This window comes from Salvelinus alpinus, chromosome 19, assembly GCF_045679555.1.
Source record: "Salvelinus alpinus chromosome 19, SLU_Salpinus.1, whole genome shotgun sequence".
In the NCBI taxonomy this organism is placed as follows: Eukaryota; Metazoa; Chordata; class Actinopteri; order Salmoniformes; family Salmonidae; genus Salvelinus; species Salvelinus alpinus.
In genome coordinates this window covers 1,171,406-1,197,249 of record NC_092104.1, presented here as the reverse complement: position 1 = coordinate 1,197,249, position 25,844 = coordinate 1,171,406, and the positions used below count along the sequence as shown (strand labels likewise).

Sequence of the window (25,844 nt, the reverse complement as noted above, 5' to 3'; positions counted from 1 at the left end):
TCCACCACCCACATATGCGATGACATCACCTGGTTTCAATGATGTTTCTAGAGACAATATCTCTCTCATCATCACTCAATACCTAGGTTTACCTCCACTGTATTCACATCCTACCATACCTTTGTCTGTACATTATTCCTTTAAACTATTTTATCGCCCCCAGAAACCTCCTTTTACTCTCTGCTCTAGTAGCTCTAGGCGACCAATTCTCATAGCTTTTAGCCGTACCCTTATCCTACTCCTCCTCTGTTCCTCTGGTGATGTAGAGGGGAATCCAGGCCCTGCAGTACCTGGCTCCACTCCTATTCCCCAGGCGCTCTCTTTTGATGACTTCTGTAACCGTAATAGCCTTGGCTTCATGCATGTTAACATTAGAAGCCTCCTCCCTAAGTTTGTTTTGTTCACTGCTTTAGCACACTCTGCCAACCCGGATGTTTTAGCCGTGTCTGAATCCTGGCTTAGAAAGACCACCAAAAATTCAGACATTTTCATCCCCAATTACAAGATTTTCAGACAAGATAGAACGGCCAAAGGGGGCGGTGTTGCAATCTACTGCAAAGACTGCCTGCAGAGTTCTGTTATACTATCCAGGTCTGTTCCCAAACAATTTGAACTTCTACTTTTAAAAATCCACCTCTCTAAAAACAAGTCTCTCACCGTTGCCGCCTGCTATAGACCACCCTCTGCCCCCAGCTGTGCTCTGGACACTATATGTGAACTGATTGCCCCCCATCTATCTTCAGAGCTCGTGCTGCTAGGCGACCTAAATTTGAACATGCTCAACACCCCAGCCACCCTACAATCTAAGCTTGATGCCCTCAATCTCACACAAATTATAAATGAACCTACCAGGTACCACCCCAATTCCGTAAACACGGGTACCCTCATAGATATCATCCTAACAAACTTGCCCTCCAAATACACCTCTGCTGTTTTCAACCAAGATCTCAGCGATCACTGCCTCATTGCCTGCATCCGTAATGGGTCAGCGGTCAAACGACCTCCACTCATCACTGTCAAACGCTCCCTGAAACACTTCAGCGAGCAGGCCTTTCTAATCGACCTGGCCGGGGTATCCTGGAAGGATATTGATCTCATCCCGTCAGTAGAGGATGCCTGGTCATTTTTTAAAAATGCCTTCCTCACCATCTTGAATAAGCATGCCCCATTCAAGAAATTTAGAACCAGGAACAGATATAGCCCTTGGTTCTCTCCTGACCTGACTGCCCTTAACCAACAGAAAAACATCCTATGGCGTTCTGCATTAGCATCGAACAGCCCCCGTGATATGCAACTTTTCAGGGAAGCCAGAAACCAATATACACAGGCAGTTAGAACAGCCAAGGCTAGCTTTTTCAAGCAGAAATTTGCTTCCTGCAACACAAATTCAAAAAAGTTCTGGGACACCGTAAAGTCCATGGAGAATAAGAACACCTCCTCCCAGCTTCCAACCGCTCTGAAGATAGGAAACACTGTCACCACCGACAAATCCACTATAATTGAGAATTTCAATAAGCATTTTTCTACGGCTGGCCATGCCTTCCACCTGGCTACCCCTACCCCGGACAACAGCACTGCCCTCCCCTCTGCTACTCGCCCAAGCCTTCCCCATTTCTCTTTCTCCCAAATACAGTCAGCTGATGTTCTAAATGAGCTGCAAAATCTGGACCCTTACAAATCAGCCGGGCTAGATAATCTGGACCCTTTCTTTCTAAAACTATCTGCTGAAATTGTTGCCACCCCTATTACTAGCCTCTTCAACCTCTCTTTCGTGTCGTCTGAGATCCCCAAAGATTGGAAAGCAGCTGCGGTTATCCCCCTCTTCAAAGGGGGGGACACCCTTGACCCTAACTGCTACAGACCTATATCTATCCTACCCTGCCTTTCTAAGGTCTTCGAAAGCCAAGTCAACAAACAGATTACCGACCATTTCGAATCCCACCACACCTTCTCCGCAATGCAATCTGGTTTCAGAGCTGGTCATGGGTGCACCTCAGCCACGCTCAAGGTCATAAACGATATCGTAACCGCCATCGATAGGAAACAATACTGTGCAGCCGTATTCATTGACCTGGCCAAGGCCTTTGACTCTGTCAATCACCACATCCTCATTGGCAGACTCGACAGCCTTGGTTTCTCTAATGATTGCCTCGCCTGGTTCACCAACTACTTCTCTGATCGAGTTCAGTGTGTCAAATCGGAGGGTCTGTTGTCCGGGCCTCTGGCAGTCTCTATGGGGGTGCCACAGGGTTCAATTCTTGGACCGACTCTCTTCTCTGTTTACATCAATGATGTCGCTCTTGCTGCTGGTGATTCTCTGATCCACCTCTACGCAGACGACACTATTCTGTATACTTCTGGCCCTTCTTTTGACACTGTGTTAACAACCCTCCAGGCGAGCTTCAATGCCATACAACTCTCCTTCCGTGGCCTCCAACTGCTCTTAAATACAAGTAAAACCAAATGCATGCTCTTCAACCGATCACTGCCTGCTCCTGCCCGCCTGTCCAACATCACTACTTTGGACGGCTCTGACTTAGAATATGTGAACACCTACAAATACCTAGGTGTCTGGTTAGACTGTAAACTCTCCTTCCAGACTCACATCAAACATCTCCAATCCAAAGTCAAATCTAGAATTGGCTTCCTATTCCGCAACAAAGCATCCTTTACTCATGCTGCCAAACATACCCTTGTAAAACTGACCATCCTACCAATCCTCGACTTCGGTGATGTCATTTACAAAATAGCCTCCAAAACCCTACTCAATAAATTGGATGCAGTCTATCACAGTGCCATCCGTTTTGTCACCAAAGCCCCATATACTACCCACCACTGCGACCTGTACACTCTCGTTGGCTGGCCCTCGCTTCATACTCGTCGCCAAACCCACTGGTTCCAGGTCATCTACAAGACCCTGCTAGGTAAAGTCCCCCCTTATCTCAGCTCGCTGGTCACCATAGCAGCACCTACCTGTAGCACGCGCTCCAGCAGGTATATCTCTCTAGTCACCCCCAAAACCAATTCTTCCTTTGGACGCCTCTCCTTCCAGTTCTCTGCTGCCAATGACTGGAACGAACTACAAAAATCTCTGAAACTGGAAACACCTATCTCCCTCACTAGCTTTAAGCACCAGCTGTCAGAGCAGCTCATAGATTACTGCACCTGTACATAACCCATCTACAATTTAGCCCAAACAACTACCTCTTTACCTACTGTATTTATTTATTAATTTATTTTGCTCCTTTGCACCCCATTATTTCTGTCTCTACTTTGCACTTTCTTCCACTGCAAACCAACCATTCCATTGTTTTATTTTTATTTATTTTTTTATTTATTTTTATTTTATTTTATTTTTAGTTTTTATTTTACTTGCTGTGTTGTACTCACTTCGCCTCCATGGCCTTTTATATTTTTATTTATTTATACATATATTTGTTTGCCTTCACCTCCCTTATCTCACCTCACTTGCTCACATTGTATATAGACTTATTTATTTTTTTTCACTGTATTATTGACTATATGTTTGTTTTACTCCATGTGTAACTATGTGTTGTTGTATGTGTCGAACTGCTTTGCTTTATCTTGGCCAGGTCGCAATTGTAAATGAGAACGTGTTCTCAATTTGCCTACCTGGTTAAATAAAGGTTAAATAAAATAAATAAATAAATAAAAAAAGTACAGGTGTGATTAGACCTGTGTGTTGAAGTACAGGTGTGATTAGACCTGTGTGTTGAAGTACAGGTGTGATTAGACCTGTGTGTTGTTGACGTACAGGTGTGATTAGACCTGTGTGTTGTTGAAGTACAGGTGTGATTAGACCTGTGTGTTGAAGTACAGGTGTGATTAGACCTGTGTGTTGTTGAAGTACAGGTGTGATTAGACCTGTGTGTTGTTGAAGTACAGGTGTGATTAGACCTGTGTGTTGTTGACGTACAGGTGTGATTAGACCTGTGTGTTGAAGTACAGGTGTGATTAGACCTGTGTGTTGTTGAAGTACAGGTGTGATTAGACCTGTGTGTTGTTGAAGTACAGGTGTGATTAGACCTGTGTGTTGTTGAAGTACAGGTGTGATTAGACCTGTGTGTTGTTGAAGTACAGGTGTGATTAGACCTGTGTGTTGTTGAAGTACAGGTGTGATTAGACCTGTGTGTTGTTGAAGTACAGGTGTGATTAGACCTGTGTGTTGTTGAAGTACAGGTGTGATTAGACCTGTGTGTTGAAGTACAGGTGTGATTAGACCTGTGTGTTGAAGTACAGGTGTGATTAGACCTGTGTGTTGTTGAAGTACAGGTGTGATTAGACCTGTGTGTTGTTGAAGTACAGGTGTGATTAGACCTGTGTGTTGTTGAAGTACAGGTGTGATTAGACCTGTGTGTTGTTGAAGTACAGGTGTGATTAGACCTGTGTGTTGTTGAAGTACAGGTGTGATTAGACCTGTGTGTTGAAGTACAGGTGTGATTAGACCTGTGTGTTGTTGAAGTACAGGTGTGATTAGACCTGTGTGTTGTTGAAGTACAGGTGTGATTAGACCTGTGTGTTGTTGAAGTACAGGTGTGATTAGACCTGTGTGTTGTTGAAGTACAGGTGTGATTAGACCTGTGTGTTGTTGAAGTACAGGTGTGATTAGACCTGTGTGTTGTTGAAGTACAGGTGTGATTAGACCTGTGTGTTGTTGAAGTACAGGTGTGATTAGACCTGTGTGTTGTTGAAGTACAGGTGTGATTAGACCTGTGTGTTGAAGTACAGGTGTGATTAGACCTGTGTGTTGTTGAAGTACAGGTGTGATTAGACCTGTGTGTTGTTGAAGTACAGGTGTGATTAGACCTGTGTGTTGTTGAAGTACAGGTGTGATTAGACCTGTGTGTTGAAGTACAGGTGTGATTAGACCTGTGTGTTGTTGAAGTACAGGTGTGATTAGACCTGTGTGTTGTTGAAGTACAGGTGTGATTAGACCTGTGTGTTGTTGAAGTACAGGTGTGATTAGACCTGTGTGTTGTTGAAGTACAGGTGTGATTAGACCTGTGTGTTGTTGAAGTACAGGTGTGATTAGACCTGTGTGTTGAAGTACAGGTGTGATTGATTCCATCTCACGTCTGTCCGCAGGCTTCTCCAGGATATTTGGTTACCCTGTTGGAATCATTGGTAACAATGGAGTCCTGTTCTCAGAGTCTGCTAAGAAAGTAAGTTTCTGCCGTTGAGGAAGGTGATCTGACACATGACGGCAGAGAAGTAGGATATTTTAGTTCACAGTAAAATAACCACTATGTACATAATGACTTCTGCATTACTGTGTTCCAGGCAACTCATTTCATAGAGTTATGCTGTCAGAGAAACATTCCACTTATCTTCCTACAAAACATCACAGGTAAGTACAGACGAGGTTCCTTCTACAAGACATGGCTGGCAGGGTGTATGAAGTTCAATGTTTCATCTTTTTGTTTTGTGCTCTCTCCCTCTGTCCTCATCCCTCTCTGTCCTCACCCCTCTCTGTCCTCACCCCCCTCTGTCCTACTCCCTCTCTGTCCTCATCCCCTCTCTGTCCTCACCCCTCTCTGTCCTCACCCCTCTCTGTCCTCACCCCCCTCTGTCCTCACCCCTCTCTGTCCTCACCCCTCTCTGTCCTCACCCCCCTCTGTCCTCACCCCTCTCTGTCCTCACCCCTCTCTGTCCTCACCCCCCTCTGTCCTACTCCCTCTCTGTCCTCATCCCCTCTCTGTCCTCATCCCCCCTCTGTCCTCATCCCCCCTCTGTCCTCATCCCCCCTCTGTCCTCATCCCCCCTCTGTCCTCATCCCCCCTCTGTCCTCACCCCCCTTTGTCCTACTCCCTCTCTGTCCTACTCCCTCTCTGTCCTACTCCCCTCTCTGTCCTCATCCCCCCTCTGTCCTCATCCCCCCTCTGTCCTCCTCCCTCTCTGTCCTCATCCCTCTCTGTCCTCATCCCCCCTCTGTCCTCATCCCCCCTCTGTCCTCCTCCCTCTCTGTCCTCATCCCCCCTCTGTCCTCATCCCCCTCTGTCCTCCTCCCTCTCTGTCCTCATCCCCCCTCTGTCCTCATCCCCCTCTGTCCTCCTCCCTCTCTGTCCTCATCCCCTCTCTGTCCTCATCCCCCCTCTGTCCTCATCCCCCTCTGTCCTCATCCCCCTCTGTCCTCCTCCCCCTCTGTCCTCCTCCCCCTCTGTCCTCATCCCCCCTCTGTCCTCATCCCCCCTCTGTCCTCATCCCCCCTCTGTCCTCCTCCCTCTCTGTCCTCATCCCCCCTCTGTCCTCATCCCCCCTCTGTCCTCCCCCCTCTGTCTCTATCTCTGCAGGCTTCATGGTGGGCAGGGAGTACGAGGCAGGTGGCATCGCCAAGGACGGGGCTAAGATGGTCACGGCGGTTGCGTGTGCCAACGTGCCCAAGATCACGGTGATCATCGGCGGCTCGTATGGAGCGGGCAACTACGGCATGTGTGGCAGAGCATACAGGTATACCCTACACACTACATAGTGCACACTACATAGTGTACACACTACACCACCTGGCAATACAGGTCCTAATGACATGGCCTGTCTAGCCTACGGGTATACCCTACACACTACATAGTGCACACTACATAGTGCACACTACACCACCCGACAATACAGGTCCTAATGACATGGCCTGTCTAGCCTACGGGTATACCCTACACACTACATAGTGCACACTACATAGTACACACTACACCACCCGACAATACAGGTCCTAATGTCATGGCCTGTCAAGCCTGCGGGTATACCCTACACACTACATAGTGCACACTACACCACCCGACAATACAGGTCCTAATGACATGGCCTGTCTAGCCTACGGGTATACCCTACACACTACATAGTGCACACTACATAGTACACACTACACCACCCGACAATACAGGTCCTAATGTCATGGCCTGTCAAGCCTGCGGGTATACCCTACACACTACATAGTGCACACTACACCACCCGACAATACAGGTCCTAATGTCATGGCCTGTCAAGCCTGCGGGTATACCCTACACACTACATAGTGCACACTACACCACCCGACAATACAGGTCCTAATGACATGGCCTGTCTAGCCTACGGGTATACCCTACACACTACATAGTGCACACTACACCACCCGACAATACAGGTCCTAATGTCATGGCCTGTCAAGCCTGCGGGTATACCCTATATCAGTGTTCCCCAACTGGTGGTCCGGGGGGGGGTGGTATGGTCCGGGGGGGGGTGGTCTGGCCCCCTAAGTACTGAGCAAAAATAAATAAGTGTGTGGAATTTTCATTGTTGGACATAAAAGAGTGTAAAAACACCAGGAAATCAGCTTTTAATTTAAGAAATATGTTCCGAAGTGTTTCCTGCACATAATAGAGACTACAGACCATAAATGTAAGCTGTTTTGGGATTCATGCCACCGTCCAGTCAAGAAACTATTATCCTGCGACTGAATCTAGCTGATGACCCCCGCCCTGTATGGACAGAACTATTCTACTGAAGGGTTTGTCCTAGGATTAGGCCTTCCTGTCCTGGTAGCTAGAGGGACCCGTGGTTCCTCATGTACAGTAAACAACATGTGTCCTCCTCTCCTCCAGCCCCCGGTTTCTGTACATGTGGCCCAACTCCCGTATCTCTGTGATGGGGGGAGAACAGGCTGCCACCGTACTCGCTACCATCACTAGAGACCAGCGGACTAGAGAGGGCAAGGAGGTCAGTATTACTCCATATCTCAGTGGGTTAACATCTAGACTAGAGACCAGCGGACTAGAGAGGGCAAGGAGGTCAGTATTACTCCATATCTCAGTGGGTTAACATCTAGACTACAGACCAGTGGACTAGAGAGGGCAAGGAGGTCAGTATTACTCCATATCTCAGTGGGTTAACATCTAGACTAGAGACCAGCGGACTAGAGAGGGCAAGGAGGTCAGTATTACTCCATATCTCAGTGGGTTAACATCTAGACTACAGACCAGCGGACTAGAGAGGTCAGTATTACTCCATATCTCAGTGGGTTAACATCTAGACTAGAGACCAGCGGACTAGAGAGGTCAGTATTACTCCATATCTCAGTGGGTTAACATCTAGACTACAGACCAGCGGACTAGAGAGGACAGGAGGTCAGTATTACTCCATATCTCAGTGGGTTAACATCTAGACTAGAGACCAGCGGACTAGAGAGGGCAAGGAGGTCAGTATTACTCCATATCTCAGTGGGTTAACATCTAGACTACAGACCAGCGGACTAGAGAGGGCAAGGAGGTCAGTATTACTCCATATCTCAGTGGGTTAACATCTAGACTAGAGACCAGCGGACTAGAGAGGGCAAGGAGGTCAGTATTACTCCATATCTCAGTGGGTTAACATCTAGACTAGAGACCAGCGGACTAGAGAGGACAGGAGGTCAGTATTACTCCATATCTCAGTGGGTTAACATCTAGACTAGAGACCAGCGGACTAGAGAGGGCAAGGAGGTCAGTATTACTCCATATCTCAGTGGGTTAACATCTAGACTAGAGACCAGCGGACTAGAGAGGGCAAGGAGGTCAGTATTACTCCATATCTCAGTGGGTTAACATCTAGACTAGAGACCAGCGGACTAGAGAGGTCAGTATTACTCCATATCTCAGTGGGTTAACATCTAGACTAGAGACCAGCGGACTAGAGAGGTCAGTATTACTCCATATCTCAGTGGGTTAACATCTAGACTAGAGACCAGCGGACTAGAGAGGTCAGTATTACTCCATATCTCAGTGGGTTAACATCTAGACTAGAGACCAGCGGACTAGAGAGGACAGGAGGTCAGTATTACTCCATATCTCAGTGGGTTAACATCTAGACTAGAGACCAGCGGACTAGAGAGGACAGGAGGTCAGTATTACTCCATATCTCAGTGGGTTAACATCTAGACTAGAGACCAGCGGACTAGAGAGGGCAAGGAGGTCAGTATTACTCCATATCTCAGTGGGTTAACATCTAGACTAGAGACCAGCGGACTAGAGAGGACAGGAGGTCAGTATTACTCCATATCTCAGTGGGTTAACATCTAGACTAGAGACCAGCGGACTAGAGAGGACAGGAGGTCAGTATTACTCCATATCTCAGTGGGTTAACATCTAGACTACAGACCAGCGGACTAGAGAGGGCAAGGAGGTCAGTATTACTCCATATCTCAGTGGGTTAACATCTAGACTACAGACCAGCGGACTAGAGAGGTCAGGAGGTCAGTATTACTCCATATCTCAGTGGGTTAACATCTAGACTAGAGACCAGCGGACTAGAGAGGTCAGTATTACTCCATATCTCAGTGGGTTAACATCTAGACTACAGACCAGCGGACTAGAGAGGTCAGGAGGTCAGTATTACTCCATATCTCAGTGGGTTAACATCTAGACTACAGACCAGCGGACTAGAGAGGTCAGTATTACTCCATATCTCAGTGGGTTAACATCTAGACTACAGACCAGCGGACTAGAGAGGTCAGTATTACTCCATATCTCAGTGGGTTAACATCTAGACTACAGACCAGCGGACTAGAGAGGTCAGTATTACTCCATATCTCAGTGGGTTAACATCTAGACTACAGACCAGCGGACTAGAGAGGTCAGTATTACTCCATATCTCAGTGGGTTAACATCTAGACTACAGACCAGCGGACTAGAGAGGACAGTATTACTCCATATCTCAGTGGGTTAACATCTAGACTACAGACCAGCGGACTAGGGAGGACAGTATTACTCCATATCTCAGTGGGTTAACATCTAGACTACAGACCAGCGGACTAGAGAGGTCAGTATTACTCCATATCTCAGTGGGTTAACATCTAGACTACAGACCAGCGGACTAGAGAGGTCAGTATTACTCCATATCTCAGTGGGTTAACATCTAGACTACAGACCAGCGGACTAGAGAGTTCAGTATTACTCCATATCTCAGTGGGTTAACATCTAGACTACAGACCAGCGGACTAGAGAGGTCAGTATTACTCCATATCTCAGTGGGTTAACATCTAGACTACAGACCAGCGGACTAGAGAGGTCAGTATTACTCCATATCTCAGTGGGTTAACATCTAGACTAAAGACCAGCGGACTAGAGAGGTCAGTATTACTCCATATCTCAGTGGGTTAACATCTAGACTACAGACCAGCAGACTAGAGAGGTCAGGAGGTCAGTATTACTCCATATCTCAGTGGGTTAACATCTAGACTACAGACCAGCGGACTAGAGAGGTCAGTATTACTCCATATCTCAGTGGGTTAACATCTAGACTACAGACCAGCGGACTAGAGAGGTCAGTATTACTCCATATCTCAGTGGGTTAACATCTAGACTACAGACCAACGGACTAGAGAGGTCAGTATTACTCCATATCTCAGTGGGTTAACATCTAGACTACAGACCAGCGGACTAGAGAGGTCAGGAGGTCAGTATTACTCCATATCTCAGTGGGTTAACATCTAGACTACAGACCAGCGGACTAGAGAGGTCAGTATTACTCCATATCTCAGTGGGTTAACATCTAGACTACAGACCAGCGGACTAGAGAGGTCAGTATTACTCCATATCTCAGTGGGTTAACATCTAGACTAAAGACCAGCGGACTAGAGAGGTCAGTATTACTCCATATCTCAGTGGGTTAACATCTAGACTACAGACCAGCAGACTAGAGAGGTCAGGAGGTCATTATTACTCCATATCTCAGTGGGTTAACATCTAGACTACAGACCAGCGGACTAGAGAGGTCAGTATTACTCCATATCTCAGTGGGTTAACATCTAGACTACAGACCAGCAGACTAGAGAGGTCAGTATTACTCCATATCTCAGTGGGTTAACATCTAGACTACAGACCAGCGGGCTAGAGAGGACAGGAGGTCAGTATTACTCCATATCTCAGTGGGTTAACATCTAGACTACAGACCAGGGGACTAGAGAGGTCAGGAGGTCAGTATTACACCATATCTCAGTGGGTTAACATCTAGACTAGAGACCAGCGGGCTAGAGAGGACAGGAGGTCAGTATTACTCCATATCTCAGTGGGTTAACATCTAGACTACAGACCAGGGGACTAGAGAGGTCAGGAGGTCAGTATTACTCCATATCTCAGTGGGTTAACATCTAGACTACAGACCAGCGGACTAGAGAGGTCAGTATTACTCCATATCTCAGTGGGTTAACATCTAGACTACAGACCAGCGGACTAGAGAGGTCAGTATTACACCATATCTCAGTGGGTTAACATCTAGACTACAGACCAGCGGACTAGAGAGGTCAGTATTACTCCATATCTCAGAGGGTTAACATCTAGACTAGAGACCAGCGGACTAGAGAGGTCAGTATTACACCATATCTCAGTAGGTTAACATCTAGACTACAGACCAGCGGACTAGAGAGGTCAGTATTACTCCATATCTCAGTGGGTTAACATCTAGACTACAGACCAGCGGACTAGAGAGGTCAGTATTACACCATATCTCAGTGGGTTAACATCTAGACTACAGACCAGCGGACTAGAGAGGTCAGTATTACTCCATATCTCAGTGGGTTAACATCTAGACTACAGACCAGCGGACTAGAGAGGTCAGTATTACTCCATATCTCAGTGGGTTAACATCTAGACTACAGACCAGGGGACTAGAGAGGTCAGTATTACTCCATATCTCAGTGGGTTAACATCTAGACTACAGACCAGCGGACTAGAGAGGTCAGTATTACACCATATCTCAGTGGGTTAACATCTAGACTAGAGACCAGCGGACTAGAGAGGTCAGGAGGTCAGTATTACTCCATATCTCAGTGGGTTAACATCTAGACTACAGACCAGCGGACTAGAGAGGTCAGTATTACTCCATATCTCAGTGGGTTAACATCTAGACTACAGACCAGCGGACTAGAGAGGTCAGTATTACTCCATATCTCAGTGGGTTAACATCTAGACTACAGACCAGCGGACTAGAGAGGTCAGTATTACTCCATATCTCAGTGGGTTAACATCTAGACTAAAGACCAGCGGACTAGAGAGGTCAGTATTACTCCATATCTCAGTGGGTTAACATCTAGACTACAGACCAGCGGACTAGAGAGGTCAGTATTACTCCATATCTCAGTGGGTTAACATCTAGACTACAGACCAGCGGACTAGAGAGGTCAGTATTACACCATATCTCAGTGGGTTAACATCTAGACTACAGACCAGCGGACTAGAGAGGTCAGTATTACTCCATATCTCAGAGGGTTAACATCTAGACTAGAGACCAGCGGACTAGAGAGGTCAGTATTACACCATATCTCAGTAGGTTAACATCTAGACTACAGACCAGCGGACTAGAGAGGTCAGTATTACTCCATATCTCAGTGGGTTAACATCTAGACTACAGACCAGCGGACTAGAGAGGTCAGTATTACACCATATCTCAGTGGGTTAACATCTAGACTACAGACCAGGGGACTAGAGAGGTCAGTATTACTCCATATCTCAGTGGGTTAACATCTAGACTACAGACCAGCGGACTAGAGAGGTCAGTATTACACCATATCTCAGTGGGTTAACATCTAGACTAGAGACCAGCGGACTAGAGAGGTCAGGAGGTCAGTATTACTCCATATCTCAGTGGGTTAACATCTAGACTACAGACCAGCGGACTAGAGAGGTCAGTATTACTCCATATCTCAGTGGGTTAACATCTAGACTACAGACCAGCGGACTAGAGAGGTCAGTATTACTCCATATCTCAGTGGGTTAACATCTAGACTACAGACCAGCGGACTAGAGAGGTCAGTATTACTCCATATCTCAGTGGGTTAACATCTAGACTACAGACCAGCGGACTAGAGAGGTCAGTATTACTCCATATCTCAGTGGGTTAACATCTAGACTACAGACCAGCGGACTAGAGAGGTCAGTATTACACCATATCTCAGTGGGTTAACATCTAGACTACAGACCAGGGGACTAGAGAGGTCAGTATTACTCCATATCTCAGTGGGTTAACATCTAGACTACAGACCAGCGGACTAGAGAGGTCAGTATTACACCATATCTCAGTGGGTTAACATCTAGACTAGAGACCAGCGGACTAGAGAGGTCAGGAGGTCAGTATTACTCCATATCTCAGTGGGTTAACATCTAGACTACAGACCAGCGGACTAGAGAGGTCAGTATTACTCCATATCTCAGTGGGTTAACATCTAGACTACAGACCAGCGGACTAGAGAGGTCAGTATTACTCCATATCTCAGTGGGTTAACATCTAGACTACAGACCAGCGGACTAGAGAGGTCAGTATTACTCCATATCTCAGTGGGTTAACATCTAGACTACAGACCAGCGGACTAGAGAGGTCAGTATTACTCCATATCTCAGTGGGTTAACATCTAGACTAAAGACCAGCGGACTAGAGAGGTCAGTATTACTCCATATCTCAGTGGGTTAACATCTAGACTACAGACCAGCGGACTAGAGAGGTCAGTATTACTCCATATCTCAGTGGGTTAACATCTAGACTACAGACCAGCGGACTAGAGAGGTCAGTATTACTCCATATCTCAGTGTGTTAACATCTAGACTACAGACCAGCGGACTAGAGAGGTCAGTATTACTCCATATCTCAGTGGGTTAACATCTAGACTACAGACCAGCGGACTAGAGAGGTCAGTATTACTCCATATCTCAGTGGGTTAACATCTAGACTACAGACCAGCGGACTAGAGAGGTCAGTATTACTCCATATCTCAGTGGGTTAACATCTAGACTACAGACCAGGGGACTAGAGAGGTCAGTATTACTCCATATCTCAGTGGGTTAACATCTAGACTACAGACCAGCGGACTAGAGAGGTCAGTATTACTCCATATCTCAGTGGGTTAACATCTAGACTACAGACCAGTGGACTAGAGAGGTCAGTATTACTCCATATCTCAGTGGGTTAACATCTAGACTAGAGACCAGCGGACTAGAGAGGTCAGTATTACACCATATCTCAGTAGGTTAACATCTAGACTACAGACCAGCGGACTAGAGAGGTCAGTATTACTCCATATCTCAGTGGGTTAACATCTAGACTACAGACCAGGGGACTAGAGAGGTCAGTATTACTCCATATCTCAGTGGGTTAACATCTAGACTACAGACCAGCGGACTAGAGAGGTCAGTATTACTCCATATCTCAGTGGGTTAACATCTAGACTACAGACCAGGGGACTAGAGAGGACAGGAGGTCAGTATTACTCCATATCTCAGTGGGTTAACATCTAGACTAGAGAGGGTTGGAAAGGGCTGATCTAGGCTGTTACAGGACTAACTAATATAACCAGTGTTCCATGTTCAGTTCACAGCAGAGCAGGAGGCCGCCATGAAGGAACCCATCGTCAAACGGTTTGAAGAGGAAGGAAGTCCCTACTTCTCCAGCGCTAGGTGAGATATCGGCATCACCCCGTCTATGATGCATAGTTCGTAAGGCGGTCTGTGACGCATAGTTCGTAAGGCGGTCTGTGATGCGTAGCTCACAAGGCGGTCTGTGATGCATAGTTCACAAGGCGGTCTGTGATGCGTAGCTCACAAGGCGGTCTGTGATGCGTAGTTCACAAGGCGGTCTATGATGCATAGTTCGTAAGGCGGTCTGTGATGCGTAGCTCACAAGGCGGTCTGTGATGCATAGTTCACAAGGCGGTCTGTGATGCGTAGTTCATAAGGCGGTCTATGATGCATTATTAATGTGCTTATAATGAATTATGAAGAGTATCTCAAATCAAATTGTATTAGTCACATGTGCCAAATACAACAGTCGTAGACATTACAGTGTAATACTTACTTACAGGCTCTAACCAACAATGTAGTTAAAAAATATAAAATACAAAAGAACATTTAAATAAATACAATATTATCTATTGTGAGTTTTACCTTCTGTTTTATCTTCCATGTTGTTCTGTCTGTCTTTCTGCCCGTCTGTGTAGGCTGTGGGATGACGGTATCATCGACCCGGCTGACACACGTCTGGTTCTGGGAATGAGTCTCAGTGCTACACTCAATGCCCCGACACAGAGGACACGCTTCGGAGTGTTCCGGATGTAAACATCCACAGGTCCACTAGAGGCCCACTAGAGGACAGACTAAACATCCACAGGTCCACTAGAGGCCCACTAGAGGACAGACTAAACATCCACAGGCCCACTAGAGGCCCATTAGAGGACAGACTAATCATCCACAGGCCCACTAGAGGACAGACTAAACATCCACAGGCCCACTAGAGGACAGACTAAACATCCACAGGCCCACTAGAGGCCCATTAGAGGACAGACTAAACATCCACAGGTCCACTAGAGGCCCACTAGAGGACAGACTAATCATCCACAGGCCCACTAGAGGACAGACTAATCATCCACAGGCCCACTAGAGGACAGACTAAACATCCACAGGTCCACTAGAGGACAGACTAAACATCCACAGGCCCACTAGAGGACAGACTAAACATCCACAGGTCCACTAGAGGACAGACTAAACATCCACAGGCCCACTAGAGGACAGACTAAACATCCACTAGAGGCCCACTAGAGGACAGACTAATCATCCACAGGCCCACTAGAGGACAGACTAAACATCCACAGGCCCACTAGAGGCCCACTAGAGGACAGACTAATCATCCACTGTCCCACTAGAGGACAGACTAAACATCCACAGGTCCACTAGAGGCACACTAGAGGACAGACTAATCATCCACAGGCCCACTAGAGGACAGACTAAACATCCACAGGTCCACTAGAGGACAGACTAAACATCCACAGGCCCACTAGAGGACAGACTAAACATCCACAGGCACACTAGAGGCCCACTAGAGGACAGACTAATCATCCACAGGCCCACTAGAGGACAGACTAAACATCCACAGGCCCACTAGAGGACAGACTAAACATCCACAGGCACACTAGAGGCCCACTAGAGGACAGACTAAACATCCACAGGTCCACTAGAGGACAGACTAAACATCCACAGGCACACTAGAGGACAGACTAATCATCCACAGGCCCACTAGAGGCCCACTAGAGGACAGACTAATCATCCACAGGCCCACTAGAGGACAGACTAAACATCCACAGGCCCACTAGAGGACAGACTAAACATCCACAGGTCCACTAGAGGACAGACTAAACATCCACAGGTCCACTAGAGGACAGACTAATCATCCACAGGTCCACTAGAGGACAGACTAAACATCCACAGGTCCACTAGAGGACAGACTCTGGAGCCAGTCTGTACTGTAGAGTCTACAAGGACTGTATCCTGTATATTGGGCGTTCCAATTGGAACCCTATTCCCTATGTAGTGCACTACTACCCCATGGGCCCTGGTCAAATGTAGTGCACTATATAGGGAATAGGGAGACATTTGGGACAATAGTGTATTTTGTAGAAACAGTATATTGCACAACCCCAGGCAGCGTTGTCAGTAGTGTGTGGTGCCTGACCATAGAAGAAGATTTTTGTTCTGGAAAATGTATTAAACTGTCACCTTTGTTCCAACTGAATCTGTATCCTGTAAAGGGGAGACATTTACACACAACTCTTGACTTCAGCATAAATCATGAATCAGTGTCAATAAGGAGACTTGTGTTAAAAGTCTGAGATAAGTAATCGAACCAGAATACTAAAGTGTCCTCCTGATCACACTCAGTGCCTCTCTACGTCTTCTGATATAGTCAAACATCAGGAGTCGTATCACTACGCCTCTGGGAGTCTCTTTCTTTCTAACTCTGTTTTTTTGTGTTTGTTGCTTCTATTTTCTCCAGATTTTGGATTAACACTCTGGTGTTCACCAATTAAATGAACTGGCCACACATGTAAACCTGTGTTTTTTTGTTTCATTATGTATTTACAGAAACATTGTTTTCCCCATATTAATATCTTTTAATTGTTGAGGTTTTTGAACACTTGGTAACATGTTTTGAAACGGCCTGTATTGATGCTGGTCAATGTTTGTTAAATCTCCATTTTTATTCGATTGAAACAGAACAGTGAAATATTAAATGATCAATGGATATTTATTGAAAATTGTAATGTACTGTAGAATTTCACCGTGTCACAAGGACTTCCCAGTTAGCATTGAGAAATCGGGTGGTCGTTCTAACTTCTGCCACCTCAATCTCCTTCACCCTTACAGGACACTGCAGGAACTCAGATCATGATCCCCACCTCAATCTCCTTCACCCTTACAGGACACTGCAGGAACTCAGATCATGATCCCCACCTCAATCTCCTTCACCCTTACAGGACACTGCAGGAACTCAGATCATGATCCCCACCTCAATCTCCTTCACCCTTACAGGACACTGCAGGAACTCAGATCATGGTCCCCCACCTCAATCTCCTTCACCCTTACAGGACACTGCAGGAACTCAGATCATGATCCCCACCTCAATCTCCTTCACCCTGTCGTGGAAAATCATTTTCAAATACAACGCTTATCAGAACTTGTAAATTCAAACATGCTCTTTATTACAACTGTACAGCCAACTGGCATGTCCCCGCGGAACACACCCCGCGGAACCCACCCCCCCCAGAAGTCCATTTCCTATATTTATACACACATAGTATTATGTCCCTCCCCTATGCAAATGAAGTTTCCTTTCTGAAGTCATTCCCCACCATCATCCTTTAGTTCAAGCTTCCTACTTGTTCACGCCCTATAACGCCATCTGCTTTCAATTAGTTTATAATGGTGGCTGGACCCCCTATCTTAGTGTGTCCAATTCTCTTAGGCGCCTACATGTCTAGTCTCATGCACTTAAGGGAATCAGCAGACTATATATCTAGGTGTCCAATTTCCCTAGGCGCCTACGTGTCTCTGGTATGTGTCCTGAGTGGAATTTGTCAGACTATGTGTCTGTTCTAGCATTAGTGTGTCCAGTTGCCCTTTGTTCTGCTCTCCCCTATCCTTAGTGTGTGCAATTGTCTTAGAAGTCTATTTTTAATGTTCAGCTAGCTTATGTTACTACTACAATCCCCCCTCTGGGGCTATTAAGCCACATAAATGATACAAATAAGACTTTGGGATAGTAAATGAAAAAACCTATGATAAACAAGAAAATACAAAAAATAAAAACAAAGTGAAGCATATAAACCAACTAGACCAAACATCTCCAATATTCATAAGAGTAAAAGATCCAATCAGAAACATTAAAGAAAACCTAACGAGACCAAACATTTCAACAACATCCTTACAAATAAGACAATCTCCTCTTTAACACTTGGCACAGAAAAAAGGTTCTGGGTGATGGTTATGACCATCCTCATGAATTTTTGTACACCACTTGCAATAGTGACGCAAATGCCACTTTTTGTGGACATGTATAAGTAAACATATATCTGAACTGGGTAATTGAACATATACATGGAAACCATCCTTACGAAAATCGTGACACGCATGACCACCCCCCCCAATCACTTCATAGAGACAGTTAGGGTTACCAAAGGGGCAGTCAAGAGGTCCTCCAACCGCATTGCAAGGCTTTCCATACTTATTGGTATAATTGCCTGGGCTTCCTGGTACAAAATTAATCACCACAGGAGAGTCATCTCTCATTACAGACATCTGTTTAACTGTTGTCTGAACCACAATTAACTTTACCAGGGGTATAACACAACAAACTACAATACCCAGAGTCAATAACCCTCCTTCCAACACGATGGCCATCCTAGCAAACATGGCTCCCCACTTTCCTAACGCTAGGACTAACCAATCCCATACAAGGGAGTCTAAACCAGTATTAGCCTTTACTTCTGCTCATAATCCTTTGAGTTTGTCCATAGCAATATTGGGAATAAAGGTGCAACAGTCATCCCCAAACATGACACAAACTCCACCCTTCTCCGCTAAGAGCCAATGGAGAGCCTGTCTATTTCGCCAAGTCATTTTACTGGTAGCCTGTACCTGTTCCCCCAACGCCGTTGGAGCCGAATCAGTATAGTTAATAAACATCTGTTGGTTATAATATATATATAATTAATCCACTCTAAATTTTTATTTGGTGTCATCCACAAAAACATAGATTCAAATCCTGATTTAACTTCATCTCTTGCCTTGAACTCTCGAGGTACACCTCTAGGCTGGCCAATTGCATCAAGGTATACCTCAGGGTCTTCCTCATACTTCCTTTTAACTCTAGAATTAACATAGTCATCGTGGGGTGATTTAATAATGGTAACCTGTTGAATTGCTCTTACTAAGACACAAAGACCAATCCATTCATTAGGCAATACATTCAACAATTTGTTTTTTCCACACATCCAGAAATTATCCGCAATACCTCTGTCTTGATTCTTTAGCATAGTGAGAGACGGTGCAACCTGAGTTATGTGACCACACAACCCTTTTCTATTCATAATCAACCCTTTATCATTACTTTTACGAACTCCCACATTCTCTAACACCCAAATAGTATCACTTCTACTGTGGTGTTTCCTACATCAATTCCTTCGGTGTGGTGTCTGTAAAAACATTCATATTTTCCTTCAATCACGGTACCTCTGTCTAATTGAGGTACAGTTAATTCAGTCCTAATGTTATAGGCATCACAATCATTGTCTCCCAACATGGTCTTATTCAACATAGTTTTACCCCTAGTGCTTACCCAGAGCAATCCTATATTCTATGTCACACAAGGGAATAGAATACTTTCTATTGGTACAATGGTCCTTTTTCCAATTTACACAGTTTTTAAATGATGACAGTTCAGAAACTATTAAAAGATCAGACAAATGTGATTTTCTACACAAAATACAATTGTCCATTCTGTGTTTGTTTGCCATATACTTAGCCCATTTGTACCACTCGTTCTTCACTACTTCTTCTCGTGTGCTGTCCTTGAGTGTGTCTAATATATCTAATTCTGTCGCTTTTTCAATGTTCTTATCTTGAGGTAGATCATTAGAGTTTATCAGAAAGTTCCAAATGTCAGTAAAAAACTTTCCTGACTCTGATGTCTCAGGATGCTTTGTGGGTACAGTGATCTGCTTGGTAAGGGAGGTCGATGTCATCTTAGTGGTAGCTACTGTGGTCGTCACAGCAGCCGCCACCCTTGTTGTTGTCACAGGTTCTTCCTGTTCAGGTGCAGGGGTAGGATCAATCTTAATGACCGTGGTGCTACTCCCTTCGGTCACTGTTGTTCTTGTTATTTCAACTATTAATTCTTCACCTTCAACTGGTTCAATCTGATTCATGATGAGCACCCTCTCGTCTTTTTCTTTGATTAATGTCAGGTCACATCCTTTCGGATCACAAACGACTTGTCCCTTTGTTTGGTGATGTGTCCATCCACAGAGTGCCATCTCCGGTAAGGGTTTGATCCTTATGATTGAGATAGACTTCAGTTCTCCAGCTTCTGTTATAAGTTGAGGTGGAACAGAGATTCAAACCTTGTCAGTCTTTTTGGATTGTTCGGCTGATTCCTTTCTACTCTTCCAGCTTCCACCATACATCTTGATTGTGCATTAGTCTGTTGTTTCTATACTAGCATTCACTGTTACTTCTGTTATGTCAATGTCATTATTCTTTTGTTGTTCTAACTTCAATTGTCTGTAAAGGAGACCATTCAAAAGTTTAAAAGTCAATTGTGGGGAAATCCCCATTTTCTTCAGCTTGCGGGACTTTTCCTCCTCTTTCTTCACCTGAGGCTCCCTCCTCAGGCCGGACTTAACTTCCATCTGGAAGGTTTCAATTTTTAGGGAAAAGATGTTCTCATTCTGTGCCTTGTGAGGCCTCTCCTCCTCTTCTGAGTGCATTAGTCGGTGCACTTGTCGTATTTTGGCTTTCACGTGATTTGCTGTTTTCTTGGCTCCTCCCTGGCTCCCTCCTGGTGAATCAGCATCCTCTGTGTCCTCATCTCTATGTGGTTGTATCCTTCTTTCTGTTGGGACTCAGGTGCAGTGGTTCAGATGGTACCACCTCTAGCTTCCTTTCACTTGGACGGCCGTTCTTGTTGCTTTGCCCACCTCATAGGGTCCTTCTCTCCTCGGTTGATCCCACTTCCTCCGGAACACTCGAACGTAGACTAGATCTCCTGGTATCACTGTAAGAGGTCCTTCTGGTCCCCTTGGATCATCAGATGCGGAACCTCTCGTCCTGGTTCAGGTTTCTGCCTTCTTTCTGTGAGGCATTCATACTTAGAGACTTATGGCCTCTGTTCTATGATTGCACCATACATCCTCTTACTTCCATCACTCATCACACAACAAACTGACATTCCAGCTGAAGCTGGCGAACCCCTCTCCTTCTGTTTTCCTAAACATAAGACTTGGAAAACAACAGACAAAACATAACAGCATTGACAATGTTATGTGTTATGCATAAATATATTCATGCAAACTGAAATCTGAGACCATGACAATTCCCACTCTCTCTTTACCTGACTCTATGCCTCCAGGATACTTTTCTGCTGGACTCCACAAAAATAAAAGCCCTAAAAAGCTTCCTCATGCTTCCACCCAGTCTTCCCCTTTCGGCCCCAGGTTCTGAGAGGTGTTCCCAAATCATGTCAATTTTTACTTAGTTTCCCATCTGCTCCATTTCAACTGATAATCATGTGCATAACCTACAATTAACATGATCTCTTCTTGAATTAATTCAACACTGTTTATGCTTTCATATCAATCCCTTTAACATGTTTGTTTAGAGTATAATATCCTATCATCTATTCTTTTTCACATGATGTATTAAAAAATGAAACAAGTAACCCCCAAACTCAACCCAGTATGTCTATAGTGGAATCTAGTCTCTCTCTCTCTCTCTCTCTGATTCCACGTCCTCTGTCATGGTGTTTTCAAGCTCACCCTTTATTCAGCTGGACCTCACTTCTCGTGAGACTTATGTACCCACCAAAGAGAAACATGAAGAACTTTACCACTGCAGTGTTGTAAGAAGTATACCACCAGCCTGGTGTATCTTGATGTACACTCAGTCTCCAGAATGCAGCCCAAGCCCTTCCATTTCTGGCTGTTTTTTTTCCTGAGAACATACACACTAACACATGGGTTATTCCCTGACAACAGACTTCCTTCTTATAGCAAGATCACTAAATCTTAATTTTTAATAACAGCCCTATGTAACCATTCTGCCTCAAATACCTGGCCTCCTGCCACAGAAATATTCATAATGATAGTCAAATGATTGTCCCTACAGCAACTGCTGTAAAATAACATATAATCATTCAAGCATCTTCCAGTTGGATTAATATCCAATCCTAACAAAACTAAGTCATAAGTTTCTTAAACTTTTGCTCTAATGTTCAAAATGCCACCACTTATTCTTTTTACCATATCTTTAGATATGTGAATTGTTCTATTTACTTTTGAATTGTCCCTATATTTTACACAGCCAGCTGTCTTTCCTTTTCTGTGAATTATCTCTATTTTTATACATAGTTTCTAGAAATAACACCCCTTCACTACCATTACCTTCTTTTATGAGTCCCCTAACCCATAACTGCCATTGTTTGATACATACTTAAAACATCCTTAAGTCAATTTATATATCATTTATATCAGTATCAGTCCCTCCTCAGGAACATATACACAACCATATGTTCCTCAAAACAAAAATAAATTGACCAAACGAGAAAAAGAGAAAAAAAAAAAAAAAAAAAAAATTATAATAATTGCACATTTGCAATATTACCACTACTTGTAATGTAATTAAACCTGGAGAAAACGTCCATCTGTTTCATTCTTTGCCCATGTTATTATTGGTCTCTTTCTTCTTCATTCATGGGTATCTTCGCACAACAGACTACCTTTTTATTCAATTAAACATTACATTTTATCATTACAATTCCAATGACATTATAAAACAAAAGAAACAAAAACCTGTAATCTAATATTCTGGAAGTTTTGTCAACCTCCTTGTCCCAGGATTAGATTCCAGAGCGGCCCTAGGCCTATTAAATTTAAACAGTGCTATATCTAAATAACTAAACAGTTATTTTTTTTTATTTTTTTAATACATTTTCCAACCCAATATTCAGGATAACAATCCTCAGTGTTTACTTTAACTCAAATTTGACCTTATCAATTCAATACACATCATCCCTTTAATAATTAACATTTATACTAAACACTTTTATTACCAGTATTATCTAATTTCCCAATAGCCCTTTTGTCTCAGTTTTTCTCTCATGAGTGGCCTGGTAATAAAAGTTCAATACCCCAATTCCTTTAAATCATAATTCACCCTGGCCCATATCATTTCAACATATCTATTATTTGATACAGTTCACAGGTCATCAGACACAGTTGTCCCTCACTATTCAGTCGATTAGGGTGGGTATGAGCTCCACACCCACTTGTGGTGATATTCTCTCCCATGCCTTAAAGCATTCTGACGTCACCTTTTATGACAACTCCCTTATTCTACTGGTGATCTCTCAGATGAATTACAGATGATGTATTTATCAACAAAACCCACACTCCAATAAACCCTTTGGAGTAACTTACATCACTTTTTATATGCAGAATGAACAAAGCACATTTGTGTATTTACCCAAAGACCATAACCCCAAGGAACTGATAATTTTACCTATGAACACATGTTATATCAAAAAAACAAAAATAAACCTATTCTGAATAACTTATTCAATTTAAGGGTACAACTCTTCATAATTTTCCCAGGGACATAATAGATTTTCAAAGTAATTATACATTTTGAATAGAGTCTTGTGTCTTTTAATCATTTAAAAATTAAATCCCACCTGTTCCAACAATTTCTAGTAAAAGGTGATCAGTCTTTCACAGGAAATTCTTAGGAATCAGGGCATTTTGACACCATTAAAATGTTTCCACTCCCCTTTCTTTAGGAACAACTTAAATACATTTTTCAAAAAATAATTCCATCATTCTGCATACCCAAATTGAAACTGAAGTGGAAAAAGCCCTTCCAATAAATCTACTAATGTATATTCATTCCCAGTACATGGTGCACTTACTAGTAAACCATAGCCAATAGCACACAGGGACTGGACTCACTTATCCAGAACTCTATTTATTAGCCTTATCCAGATATTTTTATTTTTAAAGCGTCTGACTTTAATTAACTGCTTTCCACAGTAATGCAGACTCCAATGATATTTTGACCAGAGAAGATTAAACCCTTTTTTTTTTCCTGGAAAAGAAAGTATACATATCGTTAATTTCACAACGTCAGCTTTTAATCTGCAAATAGTTTTTATTCCATAAACGTCTTAACTTTTTTCAGAGAATGACGGTATAGAATGTCTAACAATTAAAATTCCATCTGTACTCTACTATATGTCAAGTCAAACGTGATCTAATACTTCTTCTTGACCACATATAAACTGTAATCTCTATGAACCACTCATTGTTCGCTCAGAGACAATACACCGCCAAGTAAAAATTCCATTCACACTAACCTCAAACCGATTAGTTGTTAGTTATTTTGACAAGGAAATAAACTCTCGTATGTCGGCATTTCCTGCTACCACACTAAGTTCTAGTGTCACCTTACACTAATTTCCCCCATAACCCGCTATATCCATATTCAAAACAGGGAGCTATTTTCTTATTTGTTTTTAGATATTGTCAATAGTTCTACTAATCACCCGCACGTCTGCGAGGACGAGTGGAACCACATTTGTCTTTTATAGTAATGTATTTTCTGAAGATAGAATGTTACCGGGTAATGGCGTCCCCCATTATCCAGTTTTTTCATATTCAATCCGAAGTCGGTAGAACTAATGTGCGCGTCTTTCAGTGACTCCATGGCTTTTTTAAATCCCTCTATGCTAGGGAGAAACAATCATTTTTGTTTTCATGTCACTATTTATTTATTTATTTTTCCTGAATACTCCCATGTATTATACACCTTTTATTTATTATTTTTCCGAGGTAGAGCTAATCTCCTTTCCAATTAATAATTCATTTGTCACATCACTTAATTTCTCTTATCAAAGCCTACTCTTTATAGTACAGACATTATTTCTGAATACTACAGATGACTTAATGTCTTATTCTAGTACAGTACTTCAAATATCACTGTGTTTTTCCCTTTACAGATATCATTATTAATTCATTTTATCCGTTTGGTTTATTCTATTCTTATAGCTCTAATCAATTTTATGATTACATTTACATTACATTTAAGTCATTTAACAGACTCTCTTATCCAGAGCGACTCACAAATTGGGAAGCTCATATACATTCATCCTGGTCCCCCCGTGGGAATTGAACCCTCAACCCTGGCGTTGCAAGCACCATGCTCTACCAACTGAGCCACACAAGTCCACTGCCCGCTCCGTTAAGATCTCTATCTAACGTCTTACTTTTACCTTTTCTCTATATTCTTATTGTTTGATCCTATGGTCAATTTACTAGTGAGTCAAGCCACCCCTGTTCTCCTTTTTATCCTGGCCACTCCATTTTGCACCGCTGTCTACCCTGCAGGCTATTTTTAGACCGTAGCTTCTGTAGACACAGAGTGTCTTTTCCTCTTTCTTTGTTTCACAGTACGTAAATTCTTATGTCCTGGATTTCACTATTTATCTTAACCTACCTAGATTCATTTTTAACTTTATAGTATAATTTCAATTTATTGGCGCTCCTACTTTCTGTTTTGTTTCACACTTTTCTATCCGTATTTATACTATTCGGTTAACGCCTTTTTAAGTATTTTTATTTATTATTTGTTTTGACACCGTTTTTAGTAATTCTACTATGATCGCTTATTACTTTATCACATCAGTGTTTTTATCCTTGATTACAACTTATTTTACTTCGATGTTTCTTAATTTCGTTCCCTCTGCCTAATAGCAGTTAACAGCACCCTTCCTCAACGTTCTACTCTATTCACAGG

At 43.6% G+C, this 25,844-nt stretch overlaps 1 protein-coding gene across 3 annotated transcripts in view; it reads left to right on the top strand.

The window, feature by feature from the left end:
* mccc2 (methylcrotonyl-CoA carboxylase subunit 2) overlaps positions 1-16,832 on the top strand; it is a 49,310-nt gene extending 32,478 nt beyond the window's left edge. The window contains exons 12-18 of one of the 3 annotated variants that reach the window (XR_011668960.1): positions 5,107-5,183; positions 5,302-5,368; positions 6,312-6,468; positions 7,593-7,707; positions 14,323-14,408; positions 14,948-15,201; positions 15,317-16,832. Coding sequence is in view for 1 of the 3 variants with exons in the window: in XM_071352004.1 (XP_071208105.1) it covers positions 5,107-5,183; positions 5,302-5,368; positions 6,312-6,468; positions 7,593-7,707; positions 14,323-14,408; positions 14,948-15,065 (620 nt within the window). In the remaining 2 variants the exon portion in view is untranslated. Of the gene's footprint in view, positions 1-5,106; positions 5,184-5,301; positions 5,369-6,311; positions 6,469-7,592; positions 7,708-14,322; positions 14,409-14,947 lie in introns of all 3 variants that reach the window. The other 2 variants (XR_011668961.1, XM_071352004.1) reach the window with 2 other exon arrangements.
* The last annotated feature ends 9,012 nt before the right edge of the window (positions 16,833-25,844 follow it).